General features: G+C 34.9%; 1 protein-coding gene across 3 annotated transcripts in view; it reads right to left on the reverse strand.

The window, feature by feature from the left end:
- Positions 1 to 27,465, reverse strand: part of LOC126858898 (epidermal growth factor receptor) — a 155,061-nt gene that overhangs the window by 3,042 nt on the left and 124,554 nt on the right. For 2 of the 3 annotated variants that reach the window (XM_050609566.1, XM_050609565.1), the window contains exons 2-11: positions 23,376 to 23,716; positions 6,400 to 6,735; positions 5,704 to 6,088; positions 4,806 to 5,482; positions 4,320 to 4,449; positions 3,529 to 3,839; positions 2,905 to 3,206; positions 1,363 to 2,574; positions 512 to 914; positions 174 to 356 (exon numbers count right to left, since the gene is read on the reverse strand). In XM_050609566.1, coding sequence (XP_050465523.1) covers positions 174 to 356; positions 512 to 914; positions 1,363 to 2,574; positions 2,905 to 3,206; positions 3,529 to 3,839; positions 4,320 to 4,449; positions 4,806 to 5,482; positions 5,704 to 6,088; positions 6,400 to 6,735; positions 23,376 to 23,508 — 4,072 coding nt within the window. In that variant the 5' untranslated portion in view covers positions 23,509 to 23,716. The remainder of the gene's footprint in view (positions 1 to 173; positions 357 to 511; positions 915 to 1,362; positions 2,575 to 2,904; positions 3,207 to 3,528; positions 3,840 to 4,319; positions 4,450 to 4,805; positions 5,483 to 5,703; positions 6,089 to 6,399; positions 6,736 to 23,375; positions 23,717 to 27,465) is intronic. The other variant, XM_050609567.1, reaches the window with a different exon arrangement.

Consider the following 27,465-nt stretch of genomic DNA (forward strand, 5'->3'; position numbering starts at 1 on the left):
AATATAAAAATAATAAATAAATTAGCAATTATATGCAAAATTACTTATACGTAAATATAATGAAAAAAGTTTTTAAAAGTAAATTCATGTATTGATTCTCAAGGATATGTATGTATGTTACAGGATATAGATGAAGTTGATTTTGTGCAAAAATAGTAGCAAATTTCTCTTACCTGTTGGTTTAGATTCTCCGATGAGATCCATGTATTGTGTTTTATTGGCTGGCAGTTGCGGCGACGGCATAAGATAATCATCTTCATCTAATGGTAAATCCAGTTTCAGATCTCCCACTTGAGCCTGTTGACGCCCTGCGGTATGTACTTTAATCTCAAAACAATCATCCGTCACATCGCAATCTGAAATTAAAATTCATTATTTTTGATTATTTGATAAATTCAGCATGATTGACGTATATATAATATGATTTAACAATCATCGAATAATGCTGCATTCTTTACACAGAAAATTCCATTCAATTTCTTCAAGATTTAAGATGCTTTATTCTACTTACCTTTAACACCAACCATCTTCAACGGATCTGAACAGTATCTCGAACTCGAGCCGTCAGCTCCTACGACATGCCCGCAATGACCATTGGGATGTGCGTAATGCGTGTGCTGACTCGAATTGCCGGCCTCATGCGATGCACTTCCGTTCCCGTGATTTCCACCGTACCTCAAGAGTTCCCTATCCCAGTTTTGTTGATTTTGCGGCGTCGGAGAATCAGCGGCGAGAGGCTTGCCATTTGGCCAACATTTGACTGATGTGTTCGGCGGTGAACCGGAAGTACTTGATGCGGAAATCACAGGCGGAAGCGGGGCCCGTGATTTAGGCTGGAGGTACTCTTCAGCATCCACCAGAGCTTCTGGACCATCCATTGCCGATGCGAGATTTCGTATCATCTCTTTTTCGTCCTGAAAATTTATATTAGCATTCAAGAAAATGTATTTCGTAGAATTTTTTTAAGAATTTTTTTTTCTGTCATATTTAATTATTGTAGAAAAATTATATTAAAGTATTACATGCTAATAATATGCTAATTTTTATTTTGTTAATAATTCTTACAAACTGACGTTATCATTGTAGTCTAATATCTAATATAATTTTATTTTAGCTTTTATTTTACAACAATTTTGTTTTATAATTTTAATTTTAATGTCTAAAATATAGAATATATTTTTTTATGTTTGATTGAATCTACAAATAATGATATGAAAAACTTAAAGTATTATTGACAAGATTATAACACAATTATTACAATTCTATTTTAATTTATCAATAATTTTTTCTCTAACTAATATCTCTATAATTGCTCTATAATAATAATCTTTTGTCTTTTGCAAATAAAATAATTCAAATTACCTGTAATGTATACGAAGGTAATCTCATGTATTTATCCCCTTTAATGGCAAGATATCGACCAGGATCTCTGGACATTTTTGCGAAGTCTTCGGCTAATTCCTTAAAGCTGGGTCTAGATTCGGCGTCAAGCATCCAGCATTTGATCATGATCATGTACACATCGATCGTGCAAATCGCGGGTTGCGGTAGCCTTTCGCCTTTTTCCAACAGTTCGGGTACGTTTCGGGCAGGAACATTTTCGTACGGTCTACCACCGTAAGTGAGAACTTCCCAGATGGTCACTCCAAAAGCCCACACGTCCGACTTATGAGTAAATACTCGATGCTGAATGCATTCTAATGCCAACCACTTGATCGGCATTTTCCCGCCCGCGGCCTTATACTGTTCTTCGTTAATGTCCAACAGTTTAGCAAGACCAAAGTCGGTAATCTTCACGCAATTTGGAGTTTGTACGAGAACATTTCGCGCCGCTAAATCTCGATGAACCAATCTCCTCTCCTCCAGATACGCCATACCTCTTGCGATCTGCGTACACCAATTTAATAGCGGCTTTGAACCGATTTTGTCCTTGTAGCTGCGTACGAAGTCCAGCAAACATCCTAAGGGCATCAGCTGGGTCACCAACATCATCTGCGATGTCATGCATACCGCAAGTAACTGCAGCAGATTTGGATGTTCAACGCTGGCCATGATATAAGCCTCGTCGAGAAATTCTTTAGACGTATTCGCACCCGTGCCATCATGGAGGACTTTTATAGCGACCGGGATCTTCACGTTCTCCCCTTCGGGCACCCAAACGCCTTTATACACATTACCGAAAGCACCATAACCCAGTATACCGCCCTTTCTCATCTCCTCTTCTTTAATTATCCGTAACTTGGCCAGATTTGGTTTTACGCCTGTTGGTCGAAGCGGTTCGTTGTCGTCCAAACCTGTCAGAGCCATCGTCATCTTCACCGTATTCTCCTTGGCTTTTGTCCTCATCCTCCAGAAATATATTATCGCAATAAAGACAGCGAGCAGAAACATCGTAACGAGCACAATTCCGGTCAAAATAGCTGGTTGAAGTTCATTGTCCATTTGAAAGCCTAGGCCTACTGTCTCTAAGGAACAGTACGGTTCGCTATCTGGAGGGAAAATCTTGTGAGGATATTCCGGTGGACAAATTTCCGTGCAATTAAAGGACGTTGAATTATCACCGAGATCGCCATCCTAAAATATATGAATTATACAAATTAATTAGGACATTAAACTGTTTAACTTCTCTCTCTCTCTCTCTCTCTCTCTCTCTCTATATATATATATATATATATATATATATATATATATATATATATAATCTCTCTTTATATAAAATGTATTATAAATTACAATAACAGAGACTTTAACATCAATATACTTGTTATATTATTAACTTATTTTTTTATTTTTTATTATTTTTATTATATATTTTATTTTATTATATATATATATATATATATATATATATATATATATATATGCGTGTAATTTAATTTATATTTTTAATGTTGCATTACTTACAAAATAAATTTTGTAGTTTCGACATTTGTAGCATTGATTGGGGCCTGGTCCAAAACACCCTCGACACTCCCCGAAGCACGGTATACATAGCTGCGTGTCAGCATCCGCGAAATGATCGGTAGGACATTCATCCTCGCATTGCTCTCCCCTCTTGTACTTGGTGCATTGTTGACACACTTGCTCATGGAAGCCATATCCCGTGCACTTCTTGCAACGTGGGTGGCACTTGCGACAGACTGCCTTTCCGGCAAGAGGTTTTAAAGCACCTTGCTCCTGCGGACTCACCCACTCATAATAATGTCCTGTAAATGTGATAACAAAACACACTTCATTTATACACGATATTATAGATTTTTTTTTAATTTTAAATATAGCATTTTATTTTATAAAAAATTATATATATATATTTTTTAGTGTCCCATTACCATAAAAATGCAGAAATTAATTTATTATTATATCATTGCTTTCAATAATGTTTATTATAACGATATCCGTTCTTATATACTTATATTTATATAAAATGCATAACGTAAGATAATTTTTTACAATATTATAATTAGGCTATTAATTGATTGATATGTTAATAGAAAAATGTGGCGAAAAGTAAAGAGCGTCATGACTTACCGTCAGGACATGGCTCTTTCTTCTGCAAACATCCCTCTGGTACGTGCCCATTCATAATTGCCTTTTCGCAACTATGACATCCGTTGGCGCCTATGTTGTTCTCCGGTCCCTCGCAGCCGCCTACGCAGTTCTCGTGGCAGTGTTTACATTGGCCGTTGTCGTTGTATTTTGAGGACGGGCACTCGGGCACACAGAACGGCCCATCTCGCACGTGTTTGCACTTGATGCATTGGTCGGCATTAGGTCCGGTGCAGGAGCCGTCGCACTCTTCGTGGCACATCTTACAGGTCTTTTCGTCCGCTTGATAAATTCTGACAACATAATCATAATCAATCATTAAACGATATCGAGAAACGTCGCATAAAAAAGTAATATGTAATATCAAAGACGAACGCAGAAAAAAGAACTAGAGCAAACAAAAAGATAAGGCTTAGAAAAATTAAGAAAAATAAAAAATAAGGTAAAGAGATATGTGACAAAAAGTTGCTGAAATATAATTAATGCTCAAATTGCGTTGTGTATGTTCGCCACACAATCACTTCATTCAAGATTTAATATATGTGCTGTTTAAAGCAGTTACGATGAGATGTGCTGCGTGATATGTAACTTGCTTACAAAATATAAATAAAAATAAAAGAATAGAGAGAATTATGGCTCAAATTTTTCTTAAAGGATTTCGATTTACCTTTAATCCATGAGCTAGGAAAGCAATTTCGATTGGAGAGAAATTGTTTACGTTATTGGAAATTTTGATTTTGTATCATATAATATTTCGATGCTTGTTGACTTACCCTGGCGCAGTGCAATCTTGAAGACAATCATTTCCTAGGATAAAGTTCTTGCATGACAGACATTGCGCCGGTCCAGGTCCCCAGCATCCTTCATCCGAACATTCCTCATCACACACGAGACCATCTTTCACTGTAATTCAAAATCAATATTCTATATAATTTTTATATAGAAATTTGTATAATTACTATAATAATTTTTTATATAGAGACTTATATAATTAAAACTGTAATATTTTTTTTGTTTATACTAAATTAAATAAATATTATATATTTGAATATTGATGTAATAATATCATTATATTAATTCTATTTTTAATTCTATAGTAATTTAAAAGGATGAAAAAAACTCGCTGTTAACTTATTATAAGAAATATATAGTTAAGATTAGCTATAATATTTAGAGGATTGCTTTTCTTTTTAAATTAAGAAGCTAAGTTTATGCGCTTTTCTTTTACACTTATGTCTAAAGCTCTTTATCAAACTTACCACATTCGCTTTCATTTCGATTGTTCGACAGAAGACTTTCATGCTCCGATGATTTTTTGATTCTGCTCCAATTAATACTCTGCGCGTAACACAAATTCTTGTTCTCCAAAATGGCAATCGAACCGGAATAAATCTTCTTCAAGGAACTAAGTCCAAACGACACGAGAGAAGTCTTGACGATGTACAATGACGCAAAGTATTCCGTGAGCGTCCTGCCTCCGATCATTTCGAGATTGCGAAAATATGAAAGATTCTTGAAATCAGGGTGATCTCCTTGGATATTAAGATAGCCCGTGATCTCTTTTAAAGTTCTGAAGACTTCTAACTCGTCGGGATGCATCTTGTCGTATCGTTTGCCAAACGTGTAATTTGGATAAACATGCTGGAAGCCCTCGAAGCTCTGATCCAGGATTGTGATGGATCCTTCGATGATGGTGCAATCCTTAAAGGTGTTAATGTTACCAGAATGCACTTTCTCAACGCCCTTGCAGGTTTTCGGACAAGGACCATCGCAAGGAACACACTCGCCGTTCATTGCCTTCTTCTTTTGTGGACAGGATCTCACACACGCGCCATTGTCTTTCAAGAGATGTTCCGGACAGCGTCTCACACAGGTTGCTCCGTACGCGTATTTCCCATCAGGATTAGCTTCCCACGAATATGTTGTTGGATTATATCTGGAAGGATCAATTAATGTTTAGATATTAATTTATTTCCTTATTAATTTTATATCATATAAATATTTAATTTACATGAATAAGCCATATGGTTAATTTTCTTGCACATTAAATTATTATTATTTAGATGAATATTATTTTAATTTTCTATTGTGTGTAAAGCACCTTTTGCAACATCACTTTGTAGCAAAAATGCAGATGCGTGATGTTACTATACTTACTTTTGCATGGGCGGACATTCCTGCGTGCACACGCCATCGTCGAAGAAATTCTTGCAGGCAAGACAGTCGCTCTGTTTGGGCCCGGTACAGCCACCGGCGCAAAAAAGATGACAACACTCGCGTGGATTAGGACCGAAACACCTGCCCTGCCAGCACTGAGGCGAACAGTTCGTCTTCGAGTACCTTTGACAGTTTTCCGGGCCCTCACCCCAGCAGCCCTGTTCGCAACTTTCGTCGCATTCCGGACATACGCGTTCCGGCGATGTAAAATTGTATACGTAAAAATATCGTCCGGTTTGACCGGTGATTATTTCCTCCCAATTGATCGTCTTGATATGGCAGAGATTGTAGTTGTTGTACATGCCCACGCTCCCGTTGAGTATATCTATGGTGAAATCAATCGCGGCGAATTAGACATGAATGATTAAATTTCTTCTTTAAATATTGCTCGTTCAATGTCAGTTGATATTGCAAGATGATTTATCAATTTTTTTTATAAACATCTAATTTTTTAAATATCTTTGTTTATTTGTGTGTATAAGGCAATGCTTATCATAACTTAAAATAAATTAAATATAAATCTCATTGAGATTTTTCAATTATAAATAAATGAGTAAGTATTCAAAGATAAAAAAATCTTTGATGTGTTTGTATCTGTATTAGCTTGAACAAGAGAATCAAGAAGTAAAAACATACCTCTAAGGGCCGGCATCTCCAGGTTGTGCATCTGACACATTGTGACAAAGAGGGCGAACTCGTGGTCGTGAATATTGAGCTTAAAGAGGGTTCTACCGCGGATGATCTGCAGTCTCGGAAGGACGATCCTGCGCACGTCCACGTGACTGATGAGAACATAACCGGTGACCTCCCGTATATACTGGAGGAAGCTGAGATCGAAGGTTTTATTCTGGAGCCATGTGATCTCCAGATTACCATCGACGTAAGTACAGTTGGTGTACCGGTCTCGAAGATTCCGGTAGTGATGTTGTTTGTTGGACGGCACGGAGAGACGGCCATTGGTACCGATGCAAACTGTAAGCATAACAATTAACATTTATAAATTACATTTGTAAATCTATGTGAACATTAAATTATATATAATATATACAAATATAAGTAAAATATAGAAAGATTATTGTTACTTGGATTGTCACATATTCTTCCCTAATTTCTTTTAAAATTAGAAATAAATAATTCTTACATAATTATAAATAGTGTGCGTGGCAGTAATATATAATTACATTTATATATTTACATCAGCTAGTTAATGTCACAATAGAAAGAGCATGAATATATATTGATTATATTATATTATTCATAAGCTTAATATTTATTTTTAAGCTCTGTGCCAATTTATTGTTGAATAAATTATATTAAAATTAAAGCTGTATGATTTTAAAGATAATTATTCATCAATAAGTGACATGTGACAGTATCTTCCAGATACATACATATGTGGGTGTTTAATACGACACGATTATTGAGCAATTCAAATAACGGTTCAGAGAATAAAGCCAAATATTGTGATTGAGGATGATTTCTATGTAATAGAAGAAACCGCGTTATTCATTTCCGATTACGATAGTTTGTAGGCACCTACCCACACTTAATGCTATATTCCCGCGATTTACAGATAGCGTTTTATCTACGAAACGTATATTGGTGGGCGAATCATGTACATAAAGTACTGTACACGCGCTGCTGTGATTTCGTTGTGCAATTATCTGTCTTGAGTCGACTGCGTTTGAGAATGACTAACGCATACACAAGAGACGAGGTGTTTGTAAGATTCGTATGTAAGTTATAATAAATGTTTGGCGTATTATAGAACGGAGTAAGCCATTCTCAGTATTAATATGGAAAATTATTGTATTATAAATTCATTATATATATGTATCATTATATATAATATTTATATATAAATTTCACACATAAAAGAGTTATTTATGTAAAATAAATTTAATATTCGATTCTTCTCTCAAAAAACCACAATGTTTCTATTTTGTACTAAAAAAGTAAAATTAATGTTTTTATCGATTTATATAGAATATTACTTTTATCGTGCATTTTTTTTTCATATGCTTTAGTAAAAGGAAACGTACTCGTTAAATATGTCTATATAAATTTTGCATCTCTCGTTTATAATGCAACGATGAAGTCGATCTTTTTATCGGAGGAAAATCTTATTACTACAAAAACTCTTTATTCTTTATTATCGTATAGTTTCTTTATTAGAAATAAATTATAAGAAGAATAAAAAGTGAAGAATCTGCCGGTATTAAATATCCTTTCACAATTTTTTCTTGACAAGTCAGCTGGAGAAAGAGTTTGCTCTTTTATTTTTGTTTCACTTATTTTCTTATTTAATCTTTCATATTTAATTTTTATATAAAATAATACTCATTAAAAAATATTAAAAGAAAAAAGGAAATAGAAAAAGAAAGAGATAACAAATTTTGAGATACTTGACAACTCAGTAATTACGATAAGGAGGACCAACGACATCAGAAAGTACGTCAGAAATTAATCGAGCGGCCAACTTCTCCTGATAAAGCGACCACGTACAAAAGAAAGGTTTATACTTTTATTAGATAGCTTCGCGCAAGATCCTTACTCGCGGAGCAAAGAAAGAACTGCCGCGATGAAGAGCATAGTCGCACGTTTACTCCTCCGGAATTCGGTTTTGCTCGCAGCTTAAATCTCGACTCGCATCCTCGCAACACACAGTTCGCAAACAAGCGGCAGCGGCCGCCTTTCGCTGCGATCGGCATGCGGTATGAAAAGAGTGGTCTTAATCTGATCGACGATCGGGATCATGCGAAAATAATTGCGCGGTAAGGACGTTCTTCTTGCGCGAGATATCCGAGGGAGGTGCATTGCAGAAGAAGGCCTCGTCGCCGACGCCGGATATCACAAAGGGGAAGAGCAGACTCGTGTACTCGAGTACCGGGTATTTGTATCGACCAGATGCTACCGAGAGAGTCACGGGGTACGAATACATGTATGAAAATACACCGTGACATGGCGCCAGGACTCGGGAATGTGGATCGAGCGTGCATCTGCATCGGCGATGGGACCCGCCGCAGGTTTTCTGCCGTCCTATCTCGCGAAACCGAGTCGTATCAAAGATGAACGACTTGATCGTCATAATGAAGAGGTATGGCAAATATTTGTCGAAATTACTATACCTGATGGTTTTTCGGCCAAGAAGAAATAGCGCTGTGAAATCGCAGAATTTGTGGTTAGCAAATGAAGCAATTTTTGTTATCGGATAAAACTTTCTTCGAGAATTTATTATACTACTTATTCTCGAGATCGATGATGGACCCTGAATTAAGGATGTTCTGGATGTACAATAGTAGCAAAAAATTGTCAAAATTAAAAAGAAAACATGTTTCTTACGTTTATACTGTTTGAAAAATTAAGAAAATAAATTCGGGTTCTGAAGAAAATTAAAGTATCACAAAATAATATGGATTTTGACGTCTTTGTAAAAGAAAATAGTTGTAATTAATATTTTTCCTAATTTATAGCAAAAACTTTTGATCGTGAATATCTTCTGAAATCAACTGCAAGAAACAATGAAAAACTAGTAATTTGCAGAAAGAGAAAAAGAGACATAATATTTTTCTACAATTCTTAGTAAATAACTTTTAAACGAATTAGTGGATCTAAATCAAGTTTTGCACAAATATTTATTAGAATTTTCTCAATATATGTGAAAATTTTTATTTTATTGGTAATATTTTTTCTTTGTCAAATTTGTCAATAAGTTCTACAATAGTCGATTTTTCATAAGAATCAATAGTTACTTTAATTTTAATCTATGAAATTTTAATGCTTTTGTTCGATATATGTCACATACATCCTTAAGATCAGATTTTCTTTATTTGCTGAAATATTCAACGATTCTTCAAATAAGAAACAATGAGCAATATGAAATAACAGGATTTATGATTTGATAAATAAAATCTTTCTCCGTTCTCCGATGGAAAATTAATGAAAGAGTGACTTTTGTTAATTAAAAACGCAAATGATTTTATTTTTGAGAAACGATAAACTATTCATTTTATATTCTGTCTCGTCGACATCAAGTCATTTGCTATGTTACAACAGAAAATTTTCTATTCTCATTATCTCTCGATATTGTGTTGCATTCTATGCTGTTTCCACTTTGTTCTATCTTAAGGAAAATAATCGTGTCATAGAGATTCCAGAATAACAAGAATAAGAATAATGAGCATTTGTCCAGAACTATTTAAAGATATATCTTCTTTTTCTCTTCTTGAACATTTCCTACATTAGTTTTGTGCCTTTATAAAATGTTACCACAAACAAATTGATTTCTAATTTCAAAATCAAATATCATTAATAATTTAGTTTCTATTACCTTTAAGATTGCACTTTCACTCGTAGTATAAATAGAAAGAACATGCAGTTAAATTTGTTACTTTCTTTTTTTTTAAACTCGTAAAGTTTAGCATACTTTAATCATACCTCGATCTTTTCATGGGTTAAAACCACAAAGTAATAAATCATCACAGGCAAACTAAAATACGTTTCGCTTCATATATTTTATTTGACTGCTTATATGTGATTATCAATGTTATACAAAAAAGAATAATATACACAAGTCCTTGACATTTTTACAGCTAGTAAAACTTTTACAGCTAGCAATCGATAGAATGCACCGTCCGGCAAACGAATTACGATCTAGACCGAAGAAAATAACGATTCGAACCGACACGTCGTGAGGAACTTATGCTCGCTCTGGCGTGCTCGCTGCAAGGTAATTCGATAAAAAGGAATACCACGAGCGTGATGGCCATACGGATAGACGTTTTAGACAGGATGAGAAGTGTCGGTTAAGGTCGGCGGGCCGACACGTTCTTCGTTTTCGTTTTCCTACCTTCGAGGCTTACTCTCTCTCTCGCGCGCTGCACGAAATTCATCATTAGATCCTCGGGACCCGGGGATACAATCCGGCAGAAACGTGATGATTATCCCCGATGGCCGGGCCGCGAAAATTGCCCGGCGAGAGCCGCTCTTTCTCTCTCTTTCGCGCGTAGAATTAACATTCTGCCAAATTTACGACGCTTGCACCGTAGCCGAAGACAATAGCGGCGATATATTGATTACGAGCGTGATGCGAATATCGCCTTCTTCATTATTATCTGCAAAGATTGTCGAAAATTCAAACTACGAGCGATTATGATAATTTGAAAATAATGCAAGTAATGGTTATTATAATTGAGGAATTAATTTTGTTTGCCACGATATTTCTTATAATCACTTAGGAGATGAGTTTAGCCAAAGTGGCCAATTAAAAGAGAAATTTTTAAGAGAAAAAAGAAGACATATGACGATAATTTAATTCATAATTCAAAAAAATTCTCGTATAAGTTTACGTATAAATATACAGAAGTCTCTCTCTCTCTCTCTCTCTCTCTCTCTCTCTCTCTCTCTCTCTCTCTTTCTTCGGGTGTTGTAAAAAAATAATACTTACTGCCTAACAATATATGTATAATGGAAAGAGAATGACAGTTTACAGTCTGAAAGTTTACAGTCTTAAATATAGTTTTAAATGCGTGAACGATAAATCTGACAAAAACCGCGAAGTGTAAGAGGCGCAAAAGACGCGCAGGGCATGAAGAAACAAGCGACCGAGGCAGAACGCCGAAATCCCGCGGTGAGGTTTCTTTTGTGAAAGCAGCACGTCGCGCTGAGCCATACGTGGTCCACACCGACCACCTTCTAGGAGGAGAGCATCGATTTTTATGCGGCACTTTAAAATGCCTCCTTCGCCTCCATTAAAGGCCCAAAGTAATATGAAATAACCACATGCTGATGGCGGCGGCGGCGGCGGCGGCGACGGTGCCGTTTATTTGAGCTCGTAAACATCGATACTGTCGAGCTCGCGCAATCCCTACCATCAAAATCGTTTCTGGGTTCTAAAGCTTCTCTTTGCCTGCTCTCTCTCTCTCTCTCTCTCTCTCTCTCTCTCTCTCTCTCTCTCGATGCCTCCGTAAAAGAGAGCCGTCGGCTAAATGCCCGACGAAATGAAACCCAGGTATCGTAAACGCGCGAAATAACTATCGAGCTTGCTCAGAAAAGAGAAAAAAAAATTCAAGGTGAGAATGAATTTCAGAGAAAGAAAAATTGAAACTGCGAAAGAAAAAAACAGATAGAGAAAAAACGTATTGAGACAAATCCACTGATAAGAAAAATGTAAGATAAATAAATCACAGAAAAAAATATAATAATGCAGAGGAGCATTATAAGAAACATATATATAAAAAAAATTAATAAATAATTAAAATTAAAAAATAACAAAAAAGAGAAAAAGAGAAAAAAAGAAACAGAGAGAGAGAGAGAGTGCACATGTAAAAATAAAATAGATACTTTTCACGTCTTCAAAAAAAAAAAATATAAATAGAAAAAAAAAAGCAAATTGAAAGCAAAGAAAAATATTGAAAACTGGAAGTAATCTAATAACAAAGACTGTTGCATCACACAAGAGGAAAAATAACGGATTCGGCTTCGTAATATTATATCAAACATCAAAACGTTGATCCTGCGATAAAAGTCATGATGCAAGAGTTCGCCATTTATTTCGGAAAACTCTTCTCAATAATTCGCAATTAGAACGGAGGTATGTGAAGATGGAAAAGAACGAAGCGATCTGCTCGTAACTCTGCCGCTTAACGGTTTCCGCATATCAACGAAGTCGTACGACGAGCCTCAAAGTGAGAAGTTTATGCAGACATTTACACTCCCTTTATATGCAGGTATTCTGATTTTTTTCTTCTCAAAGTAGGCATCGTTCTCTTACGACGTAAGCTTTTCATACGAGTTAGTGTAGATCGAACGTAATAATCGACTTGCCATCGGAGATATTTCTGAGCTGAATCCTTTCATTCACCTGATTCATCATCAATCAATGTTCTCTTATTTGATCTGCTTGATTAATTTAGGAATATTAACATGAAATTATTAATCTCTCCTATTTATTATTATTTATTATTATTTATTATTTTATTTATTATTGTATTTATTATTATTACTTACTATCATTTCTAAATATTATTAAGGATTAATAAGAATTATTAAGGTGATCTCATAATTCGTTCTTGTTCAAAAACTAGTCTTCTAAAAAGCTTCATCTAAAATTATCACCTAATTAATTTAATTTGTAATTCAACGCAATTCTTTCTCCCGAAGCGTAGTCTCATTATGATGTTGAAAATATTTTAATTCATAGCTAGAGAGAGAGAGAGAGAAATAAAGAGAGAGAGAGAGAGAGAGAGAGAGAGAGAGAGAGGAAAAGGACGCACGAGACTATATCAAGCTTTCGTCGAGACAAATCGCTTTGTCATCGCAATCGTTCAGTTACAACCCTGACTAGCCTCTCCAGTATATGAATCTACGACGCGGCACTGAAGAGCAAAGGACAAGAGGGATACATTCGAGTCGGGGTTGTATAAATCCCGCGTTATACGTTATAACCGTGGCGTAACATTAATAGCTTTATGGTTTATTGCTTTCGAGTCTGCGGTTAAGCTCCTCCGCTCCCTGCGGTGCGACCAGCCCGAAGGCTACGGTGCGCTACGCGTCTTCGCTCCGCTCCGTTCATGTAACTTCATTTTTCGATTTCATTATGTCGACGGCGCGACGGCCTTTTATTCACGTCACTCCGTTCGATCATGGCTCTTCCTCTTGTCCCTGCGCTCCATCATCTCGCGCATTCGCGTTGCGTTATGTTTCGATTTAACTCTTTGACGTACTTTGCCCTATAGGCGTACAATCGATGAATCAAGGATAGAGAGATGCAAACTTGAAAAGGGATAAGACTAGGAAAGTGAGAAAAAAGATTAAGAATTATTCAATTTTACAAAATAATTTATGCCGACTTGCTTAATGGTGCATTATATTTGTAATTTTAAAGCTATTTGTTTATTGCAATTTTTATTTTTATTTTAGGAAGCAGAATTGGGGGAAGAATTTTAAAATTACGGATTATTTTAAACAATGCATTTTGATAATTGGCATGATAATAAGTTTCGATTTTAGGTTTTACATGATCGTTTTATAACATGACTCTGAATTATGAATGAATTACAAACTCATTTTAATTGTTACTACCGAGAAAAGCGTTTTATTGTATATTTTACTCTATATTTGTAGATAAGGTGAGTAATTATCTCCATACAAGATTAAGTAATAGCAATTGTTTTATAAGTATATCTCATTTAAGACGAATTACGAGTACAAATTAATTTAAATAAATAACGTTATGCAAAAATAAAAATACGTTAAAAGCATATTAGGACTTATTTTATAGAAATATTTCTTAGAAATATTTTTTTAAATATAAAATATATCTTTTATTTTAGAGAGATTTAAATGTGATAACGATGTGACAGAGATTGAGGGGAGACAATTACATTAAAAATATTAAGAAATAAGCTTGCATAGAGGTTTGCAAAGTTTATACAATCTCTCATTTTAGGAAATATATATCCTTTAATTTTGCAACATCAGAAAAACATCTATCTATAATAATAATTATTGTCATTGTCTGCCATTTTTATGGTAATAATTAATACATGTTAAGTTTTCATGTCGCGTCACAGGGCAGTGTCGTTAAGTCGCGGTGCGAAAATGTTTTCAAGAAAATTATCTTACACATTCCTTTTTTTTGACAGTCGCACGTTAATAAAGCACAAAGTGAGGCGAGGAAATAATGACGAATCGAAATGAAGTACCGAGGGCGGCACAAATAAGGAACAAATGATTGTGTGTAGAATGCGCTTTGTTCGTTTCTCTCCCTCTTGACGATACATTTTACATTTATCGCATCTCTCTCTGCGTTCTATCTCCTTCTCTCGATCATCCGCACGGCTCCTCACTCTCTCTCTCTCTCTCTCTCTCTCTCATCTCATCTCGACAACCTCAGCCCGACGAGCTGGACCGCGCGTTCACCGAGAGGGCACGCGAACTCACGTTTGCCTCCCGGATACAGAACACCGACTTTCGATCAGTGCTCGTCGCAAACGCTGTCTTCGTTTAATTCCTTCCTTATCATATTATAAAAAGATAGTAGATTAATTTTTTTCTCTAATTTTTTTTTTCAATCTTTTACTGACTTCTCTATTGTAAAAAATCAATTACTTAAAAATTTTTTAAATATTTTCTAGGGGGGAGGGGGAGGAAAAGAGAGAGAGAGAGAGAAAGAATAATTGATACTTCTGCAGATAATTTGTATTATATGCGTGTATTATGTTTCTATTAAAAATAAATGTTAAAATGTGCGAATTATACATTAAAATAAAAATGCATTTTTACTTTAATTGTAAAATATTGACATTTTCCAATTTATAATATGCATTCTTTACATAAACAAATATTTTCTGAATCTGCAATCTTGTAAAAAGAAAATTATTTCAAGCAGGCATATCATTGAATATATAAATACAACAATGAATTTTATATGACTGAGAGTAATACCACAATGCAATGTACAGATGTGTTAAATATCGCAAATGAAGTGGGAGACAACGGTTACATGATGCTGTAAAGGACGTTGTAAAAATCATTAAATGACGAAGAATTAATGCTTTTCACTACGTTGTCCAACTAGATTGCGCGCGATAACGTTGATTCAGGATTCAATGCACGACTTTAGAGGCTACGATTTATATGCTATTTAGTTGAAGAAACTCTATGTTGTGCTGTCATCTGGAGAGATAAATTTCCTTCATCTAATATGCAAACATTGTGTGTGGAAAAATAGAATTTAACTTATAATAGTAAGCACGTTTTCCTTATCAAAAGATACTTGTTAAAGTATCGTAAATTATTTATGTGATTTAAATAAAATATCCAATTAATTTTCAAATTATAACAAATTAACACCGTCAAACTTTAGATAAATTTGAAATATCTCTTTATTATAATGAAAATTTATATAATGTTATCCTATTTTATAGCGATTAGTTCTAATATATTTGGCAATATATAAAGTTTTATTTAAATTAGACAATACACATACTAAATTTTCAGGAAAAAATTGTATGAACAAAGACACACGTGCGAACAAAATTCATCAGCTGATCGAGACAAAGACTCGAAGAGCGACGAGAGAGACTCTGGATTTATCTCGCGTGAATCTCGCGACAGGCGTCGACCACCTCGGGAGAAATGTACGTCTTGCTCCAGCGCTGTCTCCGCTCGTTGAAGAGGAAGAAGCTACAGATGTCAGTCAACGCAATTGTCGCCTCGAGGAGTGTTAATGCGCGAAACAGTAAGAGACATCATTATGGTTAAATTATAACTCGATATGTCGCACAAGAAACGAGAAAAGTATCCATAATTCATTCGTTTCATTGTGCATAATATATGGTATATTCATCTTTTTGCACTTGTTCCTGATTTAAATTTCCCCTCGAGATTTTTGATGGTCAATATTTTTTGTATTTTTAAAAAAATTTTTCCGCAAACGCACCAAAGATTTATTTCTCTATTCTCTATTCTATTATAGTCACTTTTTCAAATCATAAATAATTCTTTAATTAATATTAAATATTAATATTAAATATTAATTAATAGTAAATATTAAATATTTAATTAATATTAAAGATTAATATTTTCTAATATATTTAATATTTTCTAATATATTTAATAATTAATATATTTAATTGTTTCTCTTAACAATTGTATAAATAGCATAGAGCAAACAATAGCGATTTTCTTGAAGACGACATATACATATACTTTTTTTCGAATTACATTAAAAATAAAGTAAACGTTTACAAAATTATATCGTTTACCTTACATACTAATTTTCAGAATTCAAACTCGTATCTTGATCCCGAGATCCGAGGCTATCGTCACTTTCTTCGCATGGCCACGATCGATCAGTGATCACTCGTCCGATAACGTTCATACGTGGGCGCGCACCTATATCACTCTCCTTCTCGCGGCGGATCGTGTAATAAGCTGCCCGATCCGCGGCGCAGATTCCGCGCAGATATGTTGACCTCGGCCCGGTATCGTTTAACATCCCTCATCCAGCATCGCGCGATACCTCCTTAGTCCTTTCGTAACGCGCGCTAAATTACCTGTCCCTTTTAACGTCGTGCGTGTAGCTTGAAGTGCTTGATGGGCGCCTTGTGGGCTTAACTCCTTAACTGTGGGAAAGATCGCGCGAAATCTTGGGAAAACGCGTGGTTTTAAGATAAATTTCACTTGTGTATTGGTATCGAAACAATGAAATAGATTAAATCCGACACTGCTCATCGATTGCATGATTCTCGTAGTCAAATTAAATATGTTAAATGCGTGGCAGGAAATTTATTACATTTTATCAGATAATTTTCTTTCAATCCACGAAATGTATATCATCTGTTTTTTTTTTTTTTTTTAGAACCAAATTTTATGATTAAAGCTTGATAAATCATAAATAAAACAGTCAAGAATCTTTCTATTTTTATCGATAATCAAAAATCAATAAAAAACCTAACAATAAGATGAAACTTATCAGTGTATTAAATAAAAATTTCTATTTGTACTTGAGATTTGCAATAATTCTTCTACGCAGATTGTAACAGCAAAAAAATTAATTCTCAATCACATCTGGTTATTACTATGATAGCTGAAGGGAAAATTTGTTTTCATCAACAGAAATTTCATCGCATAATTGATATCGTACCCGTATATATATTGGATCGCAAAATGCAAGCAGTCAACTAAATGCATTAATTAAAAAGCAATTAGAATCGCAACACGCGAGAATATCGTCGGAAGGATCGAGTCGATAAAACATCAAATATTCAAATGAAAAATTTTATTTCTTATGTCAATTCGCCAACTTATGATCCACAAATTTTTTCCATATAATTTTTTCCTATAAATTGAATTCGTTCAGTGAAATATAAAGATATGAACTTGTTTACGTAACATGTAAAGGAATATATTTATTTTTTTTTTATTTGTATTTTGTAACAAACGGACACGCTTCCACGTATCGATCTCTTTCTCCATAAAACCTTTCTTGATATGCAATTGGTATAAAAAGTCACCCACACGCCTCTCATCCTTGTCATCCACCCACATTTCTCTGCTAGACCTGTTGATGCTTATACTTGATCTGATGTGCGTCATCGATCAAGCAGTCGTAACAGAAGAGCTATATCTTTGACTAATTTCTCAAATGCGGCACTTTCATTTTGACTGCAAAATCCAATTTTTTTTCGTTTTCATCATTTGATATTTATAACACATATATTTATAATAGAGATATCAGATTCAATTATGAATAAAAAGATTTATTCTCTGAATTCTTTCAACCCATCTGATATATAGATGACCTTATTCAGGAATTTTTTTTTTATATTCGTGCTACTCATATTATAAAAATATCAAATATAATAAAATATCAAAACTAAATTTAATGACGAGACCTGAAAGTTAAGAATTTCTAAGATGTTAATATAAAGAAAAACAAACTGCAAGTTTGAAAAACTAATTATAGTTAATAATTATAGGCTGCTAAATAGATTGGTATGTTGCGATGGGATTTCACATACAAATATTCAAAATAATTATATATATATATATTTAATGTAATCAATCATGCAAGTAGAAAATATGCACATCACGTGAATCTTATTAATAAGACATTTTATTTTTTAGAAATGTCTCGGGCAAATTAGATATATCCTTCGTCAAGCATCTCGTCGATATCCCATTCTCATTCTGGATAATGAAGCTCTACGCCACACACGAGATTCTAGACAGTGCGCTTCGTCGACGTTGCGTTTTCGCGCATCATCGCATATCAATCGACGGAGATTGCCATGAGTCTGTCCGATTCGGGCACACAATGCTCAGCTGAAGAAAAGAATATTGACAGCTCCATTTGTGAAGCATTCAGATCTCACCTCGATCACACCGACGACGCCTATTATCATGGCGTTCGCGATCACGCGCGTCATCGCGCATCGAAAACCCTTGATTGACCTTCATTGACAAGGTGCATTCGTATCATACGAATATACGATACGTGTTCAGCCTGGTCACGTTGCGAAACGAATGCGAGGCCACCTGTTACCCGGCCAATCTCACCTCAGGGCTGTCGCGCGAGCTCGCAAAATGCCCGCCAGGCAGATTGCGAGAGACGTCAGATGAAAATGATTAATAAGAATCAGCTCATCTGTTATACCATACCGCGTGTGCAATATCTCTTTGGAATGTTGCCTGAATTGAATCGCGGTCGTAAAGTCGTGTGTTTGCACAACCGCCACGTGTTCACTGATTATTCCGAATAGATGAATCGTAGATTTGACATTGCGGTTTGTTAGTAAGATTATAGGTAACAAAGTCTTGAGCAAAACAGAATTTTTCTTAATACGCAAGATAAATATTTAGTATGAAAATATCTAGTATAAAAGACGAAGCATTTCGGAGGAGATATCTCTACTTTTTATCATCAATAATATATAAGCGGCTAAGCTTCATAGCTTAACCGTCAAGTTGTTTATAATAACGAAAATTCATAGAGATTGCAAGAAAAATTATGTCTAATTAAGTTTCCGACGCGGATAAATGAGCTCCGATTAAAAATCTTATAATAATAAAACGAATATGATGGCTAGAAATATTCGAGACGCTTCGAGAAAATTTTGGAGGGAATCTTAATAGGAAAGAAACGCACGTGGATCTAGCGACGCAATCCTCATCATACATAAATAAATTTCATCGAGCATATTGAACGGTCATATTTCATGGCGGACAAAAAATACGAATGTCTCTCGGAAATCTGACGTCTCAATCCGTCTCTGGGATCTCGTCGATATTCCGAGCGGTCAATTAAGGCATGCCTCCCAGATGTCCCTGTCTGGTCCTTACACATACGGCGACGTCGACGACGACGATAAGTCGGGGAAACGGTACTACGTCGCGCTATATCTCAGCTTTTGCCTTGATGGACGATGCTCTCTCATGCTCATGCCCCGATAATCTCTCTTCTTGCTCCACGGTGCGGCGTCTCGTTACTTACTCCTTACTTACTCGCTGGAAACACGCTGGAAGATATAATCTACCAAAGGACCCGGCGAAGGTGGAGAAATCTGATAAAAGCGATGGTAGAGAAAACGAGATTCTTTAAACCCACCCAAGAAGAAATGTCGTAATAATTAATATCGTTAGCGGAGGAAATGAATATCGCGATGCCGAAATATGACATCGAAGGGCCTATGGTCGAGACAAGAATTCTCCGAGATTCGAAGATTAGGTAGGTACGCAAGTATGAGTGAAGTAGAACGCCGTCAGAGCAGCAACTTCGTTGCCAGAGGATATAATGAATAAAATTTCTTGCCGCTCGTCGATTATTCTCGAAGCCGGGGATATAAATAAAGAGCTTGGGGCGATAACAGGCTAAGCCACTATGAGCTAGAGTCTTGTCACTCTCTTGGCGTATGTTCATTTACAGATTCGATTACGATGCTAATCAAAAATTTTTTCGTTCTCTTTAGGAATAATGTTTTAAGTGATGATTTCAAGAATATCATTGATGATTAGAGTTTTTGATTACAGATATTCTTGCCTGTCTAATTTATTTACAATAAAATGCGAAATAAAAATTTAAAAAAATTAAACAGTAACACTTGTTAGTAAATAATTATTTTAATCTTGTTTATTTTATTTTAATAGCGCCTCGACAACTTTATATTAAAATTAAAATCATGGAGAGAAATTGTTCGTTAAATTTATTCTTTGGAAATAAATTGAACAAAATAATATCAATATTAAACATGCGTAATATGAATTTCGAATGATACAACTCACACTGAATAATTATCGAGATCGAGCAGAAAATTGACAAGTTATATAATGAATGTCTCAGAAAAAAGAGGGTCTATCTTGTGCGAAAGTCGGCACACGATCAAAGCTGAGGCAGGTCGAAAGATAAGTCCCGAAATTGCTGTATAAGAAGACATTTTTTTCAAAAGAATTCGATCTTTAATAGACGTCCGACCTCTGCCGTTCATTCTCTTGCGTAAATAATATCCTCGCGTCTTTGCGCGAAAGGATTATCGGGGTTGCACTCGCCTCTTAATAGATGCTTCATTCCGAAACGCGATACATCTTAAAAGCTGAGAACGATAAAGACGGCCGATTAATTTACTGCGGTCCCATAATCCTTTCAAGGTAAATCCTCCTCCTCCTCTCTCTCTCTCTCTTTCTCTTTTTAATTGTCGTTCATCTCTCTTCGTTTTTTTCTATTTTCTTCTTCGAACGACAAAATAGAAACTGTAGAGTACAATCTGACAGAGGTTACTGCCTAATGGGTAGAAAGAGATCGACTCAGGGCTTATCATTTTAATGGAAACTTTTGTGGGGGCCACTTTAGGCGGTATCTCTTCGTGTCCGAATTCTGGGTGGTTGTTCGCATGTTGGATAAAGTGCACTTTTCAACTGCATAATATGAAGTATCCACGCTCCGGTTATTGTGTTGATGGAAAGACATTCTGGCAATATCTTTCCATTGATCATACCAATTCTTTTTGAAATGCTGTTCAAATGAATTTCTAAAAGCTTTATAACATGCAATTTTCTGCTTCAATTTTCGTATTCTCTTATGATTTATCTAACCGTTTAAATAAAAATTGTTGATATTATCATATATTATATTTTGTTATGCGAAAATGTTTGGATGGGTCTGCACTGAGTACAAATATATATATTTCGATAAAATAAGAAGAGTTGATTCTTTCTTTTTAACAGAGTTGATAATAAATCTTTCAAAGAGTCTATATTCATCGGCGAGCAAAACATAATCGAGACAGATGATGATTGGTTCCAGACGCCTGCATTTTCATAGAATATATAATAAGAAAAAAATATGAACTCGTATCATTCTGCTCTTTAGCATTTTGCCTGACAAAGGAAATCTTGTGTCTGGAATAAGCACCTGCTTATGTTTGTGATTAACACAGCAGTCATTTACTGCGATCATATAAACCAAATTTGAATTTAGAAGAATTTATGAAAGAAATTATAATTTTAAATTGTGTTGTTTATATAATTTATATAAAATTTAATTAGAAAAGCTTTTTATTTAATTTGAGTGTTTTTTTTTATTTAAAAGGTTTTTATTTAAAAAGTTTATTTAAAAAATTTAAAAGATTATTTTTTAAAAATATGGCTCATATTATCATGATAATTTTATTGCTTTACAGCTCGTTCTTACAAATTGATAATTACATTAAAAAATTTTTAATATTGATAAGACATTAAAAAAATTATTATGCTCGTATAGAAAACTTGTTATAAAATAAAGGTATGACTATTATACATATTTCAATTTAAATTATCTCGCTTTAGTCAATTCCAGTATCAATCATTTCCAAAATTTAATTCTATCTTTTTAATCTACTATGCTATTTGATAAAACTTATCGAGAAAATCATTGGTAGAACTGTAGCTTCCACAAAAGTGCTTGCGGTCCATTCGAACCGCAATGTCATGGCAGTTAAGCGCGATAATAATCGTAACGACCATTGTCTTTATGTGTCATCAACATTTATATAAACACTTTATATATGGATCAAGCTCTTGTGGACCACGTGCCAGAGCGTACTCCATATTCTCAATTATAAGAATACCTAAAATGGACCTACGTGATGCGATGCTAGATACTCTCGACTAGAGACGGAAGGTAAGAGGTGAGATTTTAAGCGGTATGCGCTCTTTCTCCCCTCTCTGTCTGCCTTCCTTCTCGTTCAGATAGGAGACGAACGGTACTTTCCAAAGGTACTTCGAGTAAAAGGGACTCTTCGGCTAAGCGACGCCCACGCCGGGCGAGCCAGCGCACCGCTTCGCTTTCTACTTTTTCAGACGGCCCCGATGATCTACGATCGAGATTGTAAGAGAAGAACGGAGAACTTTACGCTCATAACAGTTAAAAAACCAGCTCGCTGCAACGCGATACGCGCTCACATAAATTACGTTATTCCTTCAACAAACCATTCACCGATGCTCGCAAAATTTATTCTTTTACTATTGACATCTTCACGTTTCAGCGAAGTTTGTCTTCGACTCGTAAACATTTACATTATTAATAAAGTAAAAAGATAATTTAAAAAATATGTATATACATATTTTTTTAATTATATTTTATTTATATTTTATTAATAACGTGAATGTTCATATACTTATCAAATATATGGCATCTAAAATAATAATTGAAACAATTGTAAAAATAGATCAAAATATTTTCCGATAATAAAATGCCAATAATTATTATAGAATAATTAAAACTAGCGATATACCAGTTGTAATATTAATATATTATTTTTTTTTGTTTCTATAATTATATATATATATATATATATATATTCATATAACGGATATTAATTTTATGATCGGAAAATATATATATATATATATATATATATATATATATATATATATGTATATATATATATTCATATAACAGATATTAATTTTATGATCGGAAAATAATACTGCGATGCCACATTTGCCCCAATTCTGTTTTGCATGAAAGCAAAGAATTCTAATAAAAATGTCTATAATAAATATTAGAAATAAATTGCAAATCAGTTGCAATTCTACTTTGAAAACTTTCAAAGTTTTGCAGCAAAACTCACTTTTCCCTTTGACGAACTCGGAATTGAGATCCGCTGACACATCGTAGCTACCGACGAAGATCAGTAAAAGGAATGTTACGCTGAGGAGGATGCAGGTCGACAGCGCTCGTGGCCCGTGTCGGTGGTTGAACATGATGAGCTTTCATGCCCTTTACGAACCCGTAGGTCTTGCCAAGGTGACGTGAGTGAGGATTCCTTCTTTTGCTTCGCAGGCCTGTCGATGATTATGAGGAACGAGGAGAAGACCGAAGGTACTTCGAAGAATCGTTTCCGCCGCTGCCATCGCTCTCCCTTCTTCACCGTGCATGTCGCATGTCCGGCACTAAAGTTGTCACGATTGTCTGAAAAGAAAAAAAAGTTGCAATCAGTGGAGAAGAGCACTGCAATGCTTATACTGATAAATGCGTTTCTGTCTACTAATCTTTTAGTATATCTCTCTTCCTTGGTTTCTGTTTACAGATACCAAAGAAAAGAAAAAATTACGTTATCTGTAATCTTCAATAAGCATTCTTTCTCTTATTATTATTCTCTTACGTTAATGCATTCTTAAATTTTGTAGAGATAAGATATTGTATACTTCAGATTAGGAACATCTTAGAAAATCTGGAATAACGAAGATTTGAACAGTCACATTTGGAATTAAATGTTCGCGATGGAGATATGATTACATTTTCTCATATGAATGCTAAGCGAGACAAGAGATGCAGGAGACAATCAGCATAAATCATCCCGCGTTGAAATGTTATTTTTATTAGGTGGGAATTGTGTTTCACGAAAGACTTACGTGTGTAAATCAATAACTATCAGCCACTAGGATGAATTACGCCGATTGGCCTGTTTCCAGCACGTGTTCTAAGGCTATGACGGTAATAATATTCATTACACGCGCCTGAATTATGCTATGCATGCATCCTCGATCGTATCACATAGCATAATATGTTGTATGTTATGCTATAATGAATAACGCAAATATATTCACATTTCAATACACATTAACTTTAAGTAAGTTTGCTTTAAATATGATTCTCGAATAAATTTTTGATTAATAAATTTAAACACAAGCTTTATTTCTAGAAAATAAATCTATTATTGTCTATATAGAAATTAAATACTATTTCCGACAAAATAATTTTCTTTCGTATAATAAAAAAGAGCATTTATAAATTCATAAATTTATTCTATATGTGACGGGTAAGAATTGAAAAAGAATTTGTTGTAATAATCGAGCGTTTAATTTCATGTTTTTATCATGTGATTCGATTAATTTAATAGGATCGATAAATGAATTTTATTCTCAGTCTTGAAAAAAGCGTGTAATCACAAAACATCACAAAAAAATATCACTTGTCTTTTTAGACATGCAGTAGTTGTGTCATCGCCTCGTTTAAGGACTACTTTCGACGAGTTTCTGTGCATTGCTAAAAAAACGGTATGAAAGAATAAGAAGGAGAAAAAAAAAGAGAAAAACGAGGGGATGAAGGAATGAAAAAAGAGGGAAAATCGAAAAAGAGAGGAAGACAATACAACTAACAGCAGGTGTCCGCTCTTGTTCGTTCCATCTTTCTCTCGCATTTCTCTCCCTCCAGTCGCATCCGGGGAGACCATCCCGGCACTCTCGGTTTCCTCTTTGTTTCCTCTTTCGCACTTCTTGCGAGGTGTGATGAACACGCAATTGCCTTATTCGGACGCGACATGCGAGGATCAACTTAAGCAAATGACATCGGCGGAATCGCACGCGGCGGCGCACTAATTACGGTTGTCTCGTTAAGGTCGCTTTTTCAGATCGTCCCTATTAATTACGATCGATACTCAGCAACGAGCCATTGACGCTGAGGTACCCGATCGTGATTGTCCTATGCGCTTCGCTTCGCCCTTCCCGACGCGATTCTCCTCGGTCGTCGCGGTAACACGCTGTCTGCCGACAAGAAAGACGTGTGAGACGTTTTGAGGGGGGAGACCTCGGGATGCAGCTCGAATAACAGCGATTGTATAACGCATTGCGTGCGCAATTTCGCACATTTCCGCAAATCGATGGCAATTCGTGGGAGAATTCGATTTAGAAATCGAATTAATATATCGATTTGCATTATATTAGCAAGTCATATTTCTCTACGATATTTTTGTAATATTTTTTTTATCCGACAACAAGTTTAATATATCCAGTGAATTTTTTGATAAAGTTAATGGATTCAACATCTTCAAGATATCTCTTGAGTTTACGTAGAATAATAGCACATCCCTGGTACATTACATCTGTGCAAATGAACGGTAAGTGTTTGCATAGCGCTGGCGACTTCGTCAGAAATGCGAAGACATGACGCGAATTACGAGCCTCGCGAACCGGTTCCAGACATACCGTTCGAATGGCGGAATTAACCCGAGCTCAAAAGACTGGGGCGCCGTCGACACTTCGCTTAATTGCACGGACGGGACTTGTGCAAATTTTTATCGTTCGTCCACGGGACTTTAATCCTCTCTTTATAGCTGTCTCTAATCGTTGTGATGTAAAAAACATCGTAGTATAAAATACGTCTTAAATCATCTCGTTGTTCGTTCTGCGCTTTTACAAAAGTTTGTACAAAGTGCGAAAAAACATGTGAGCATAAATTTAACGCACGCATCTAACATCCTTTAAGACAAAAATTTAACATAAACCTACCGGAAACTACATTCTAGTTTCTGTAACCATTGCCGAAATAGCGATTGCTCAATATATGGCATTACAAAGGAGATAAATGATTTATCTGCTTATATTACATAATGTAAGAAAAAAAATATCAGAGAGTTGGCGAGAAGGAGAACGATGATCAACAGGTATTTTCTTGGTACCCGATAAAATCTAACAGAGGGATTACGCCACGAATTTCCATATAGCTTGCATAATAAAGTCAATTAATATTTTCGCATTGCGGGAAAATAGAAATATTTTTTTCTTCACTCGCGACGATTCAGTACTGAAATTTCATCGTGATTAAGGAAGCTGCGAAATCTAATAATTTACACTCGCGATAAGGAACAAAGCGGCATCAGCTCCGATTACAGGCGACCGTCCGCGCACGTTTGTAACGTTATAACGTTATAAATAATGTTTCCACGCGATTCTCAGATTCTCATCGCGGTGTATTCTACGCATCACCTCTGTCAGATTCCGGTCAAAGACCTGGTTCTAACTATGACAACTAGTTTGTTTCGATTGAATGAGGCATATTGTGTGGATAACGATTTAAAAAAAAAAAAAAAAAATATTCTATTAACTATTATTTACCATACTAGCATATAACGACGCGATCCATGCATGTCAGTGCTTTTATTTTAATTATTAATTATATATATATATATATATATATATATATATATATATATATATATATAATAGATAAATGTTATTATTTACATGTTTAACAATTTTTTTACCAGATTTATTTTTTTGAAATTATTTTTGTTTAATTAAATGTATGTAAAATTACTTCTCCCATCACTAAGCAAAATGCTTTTTTTTTTCATTGTTATACCGAATGATCAGTACGTCATTTTTTCTGGAGGCCCGTCATACTTAAATGGATTTTTGACTTGTCGTTTTATCGAGGAACTTGGCTCCTCGTGAATTGTGCAACAAAATTTCAACATTTATTTATCAAATATTTTTAGAAAATTAGGGAATTTTATTTTCATTATTTTTAATTTTCGTTAAAAAATTCAGATTTATAAACTCATATGAATAAACGAGAAATTTTTATCATCGTTCAAAAATATCATATCATAAATATAATAATCATAATAATCATAAATCTTGATTCGTAAATAAATAATATTGGAGCAATATTTATTATTTTACAATAATTTTACATTCATATTTAAATATATAGTATAGACGCAGCACTGGCGCGGTATTGTCAACGAGTAAAGGCAAAGAAGTACTGTTGAAGAAAATCCACGACGGAGGAAGGAAGTTTATCGGTCAACAAGAAATCTGGAATGTCTTCTCGCAGAGAGAGAGAGAATCCTTCCGAGATGGAACGAATGCAGAGCATGGTGGATGGCAAGGACTCCGAGAGGCAATAAGAATAAGAGACTTCGCCATGCGACGACA

This window comes from Cataglyphis hispanica, chromosome 2 (assembly GCF_021464435.1).
Source record: "Cataglyphis hispanica isolate Lineage 1 chromosome 2, ULB_Chis1_1.0, whole genome shotgun sequence".
In the NCBI taxonomy this organism is placed as follows: Eukaryota; Metazoa; Arthropoda; class Insecta; order Hymenoptera; family Formicidae; genus Cataglyphis; species Cataglyphis hispanica.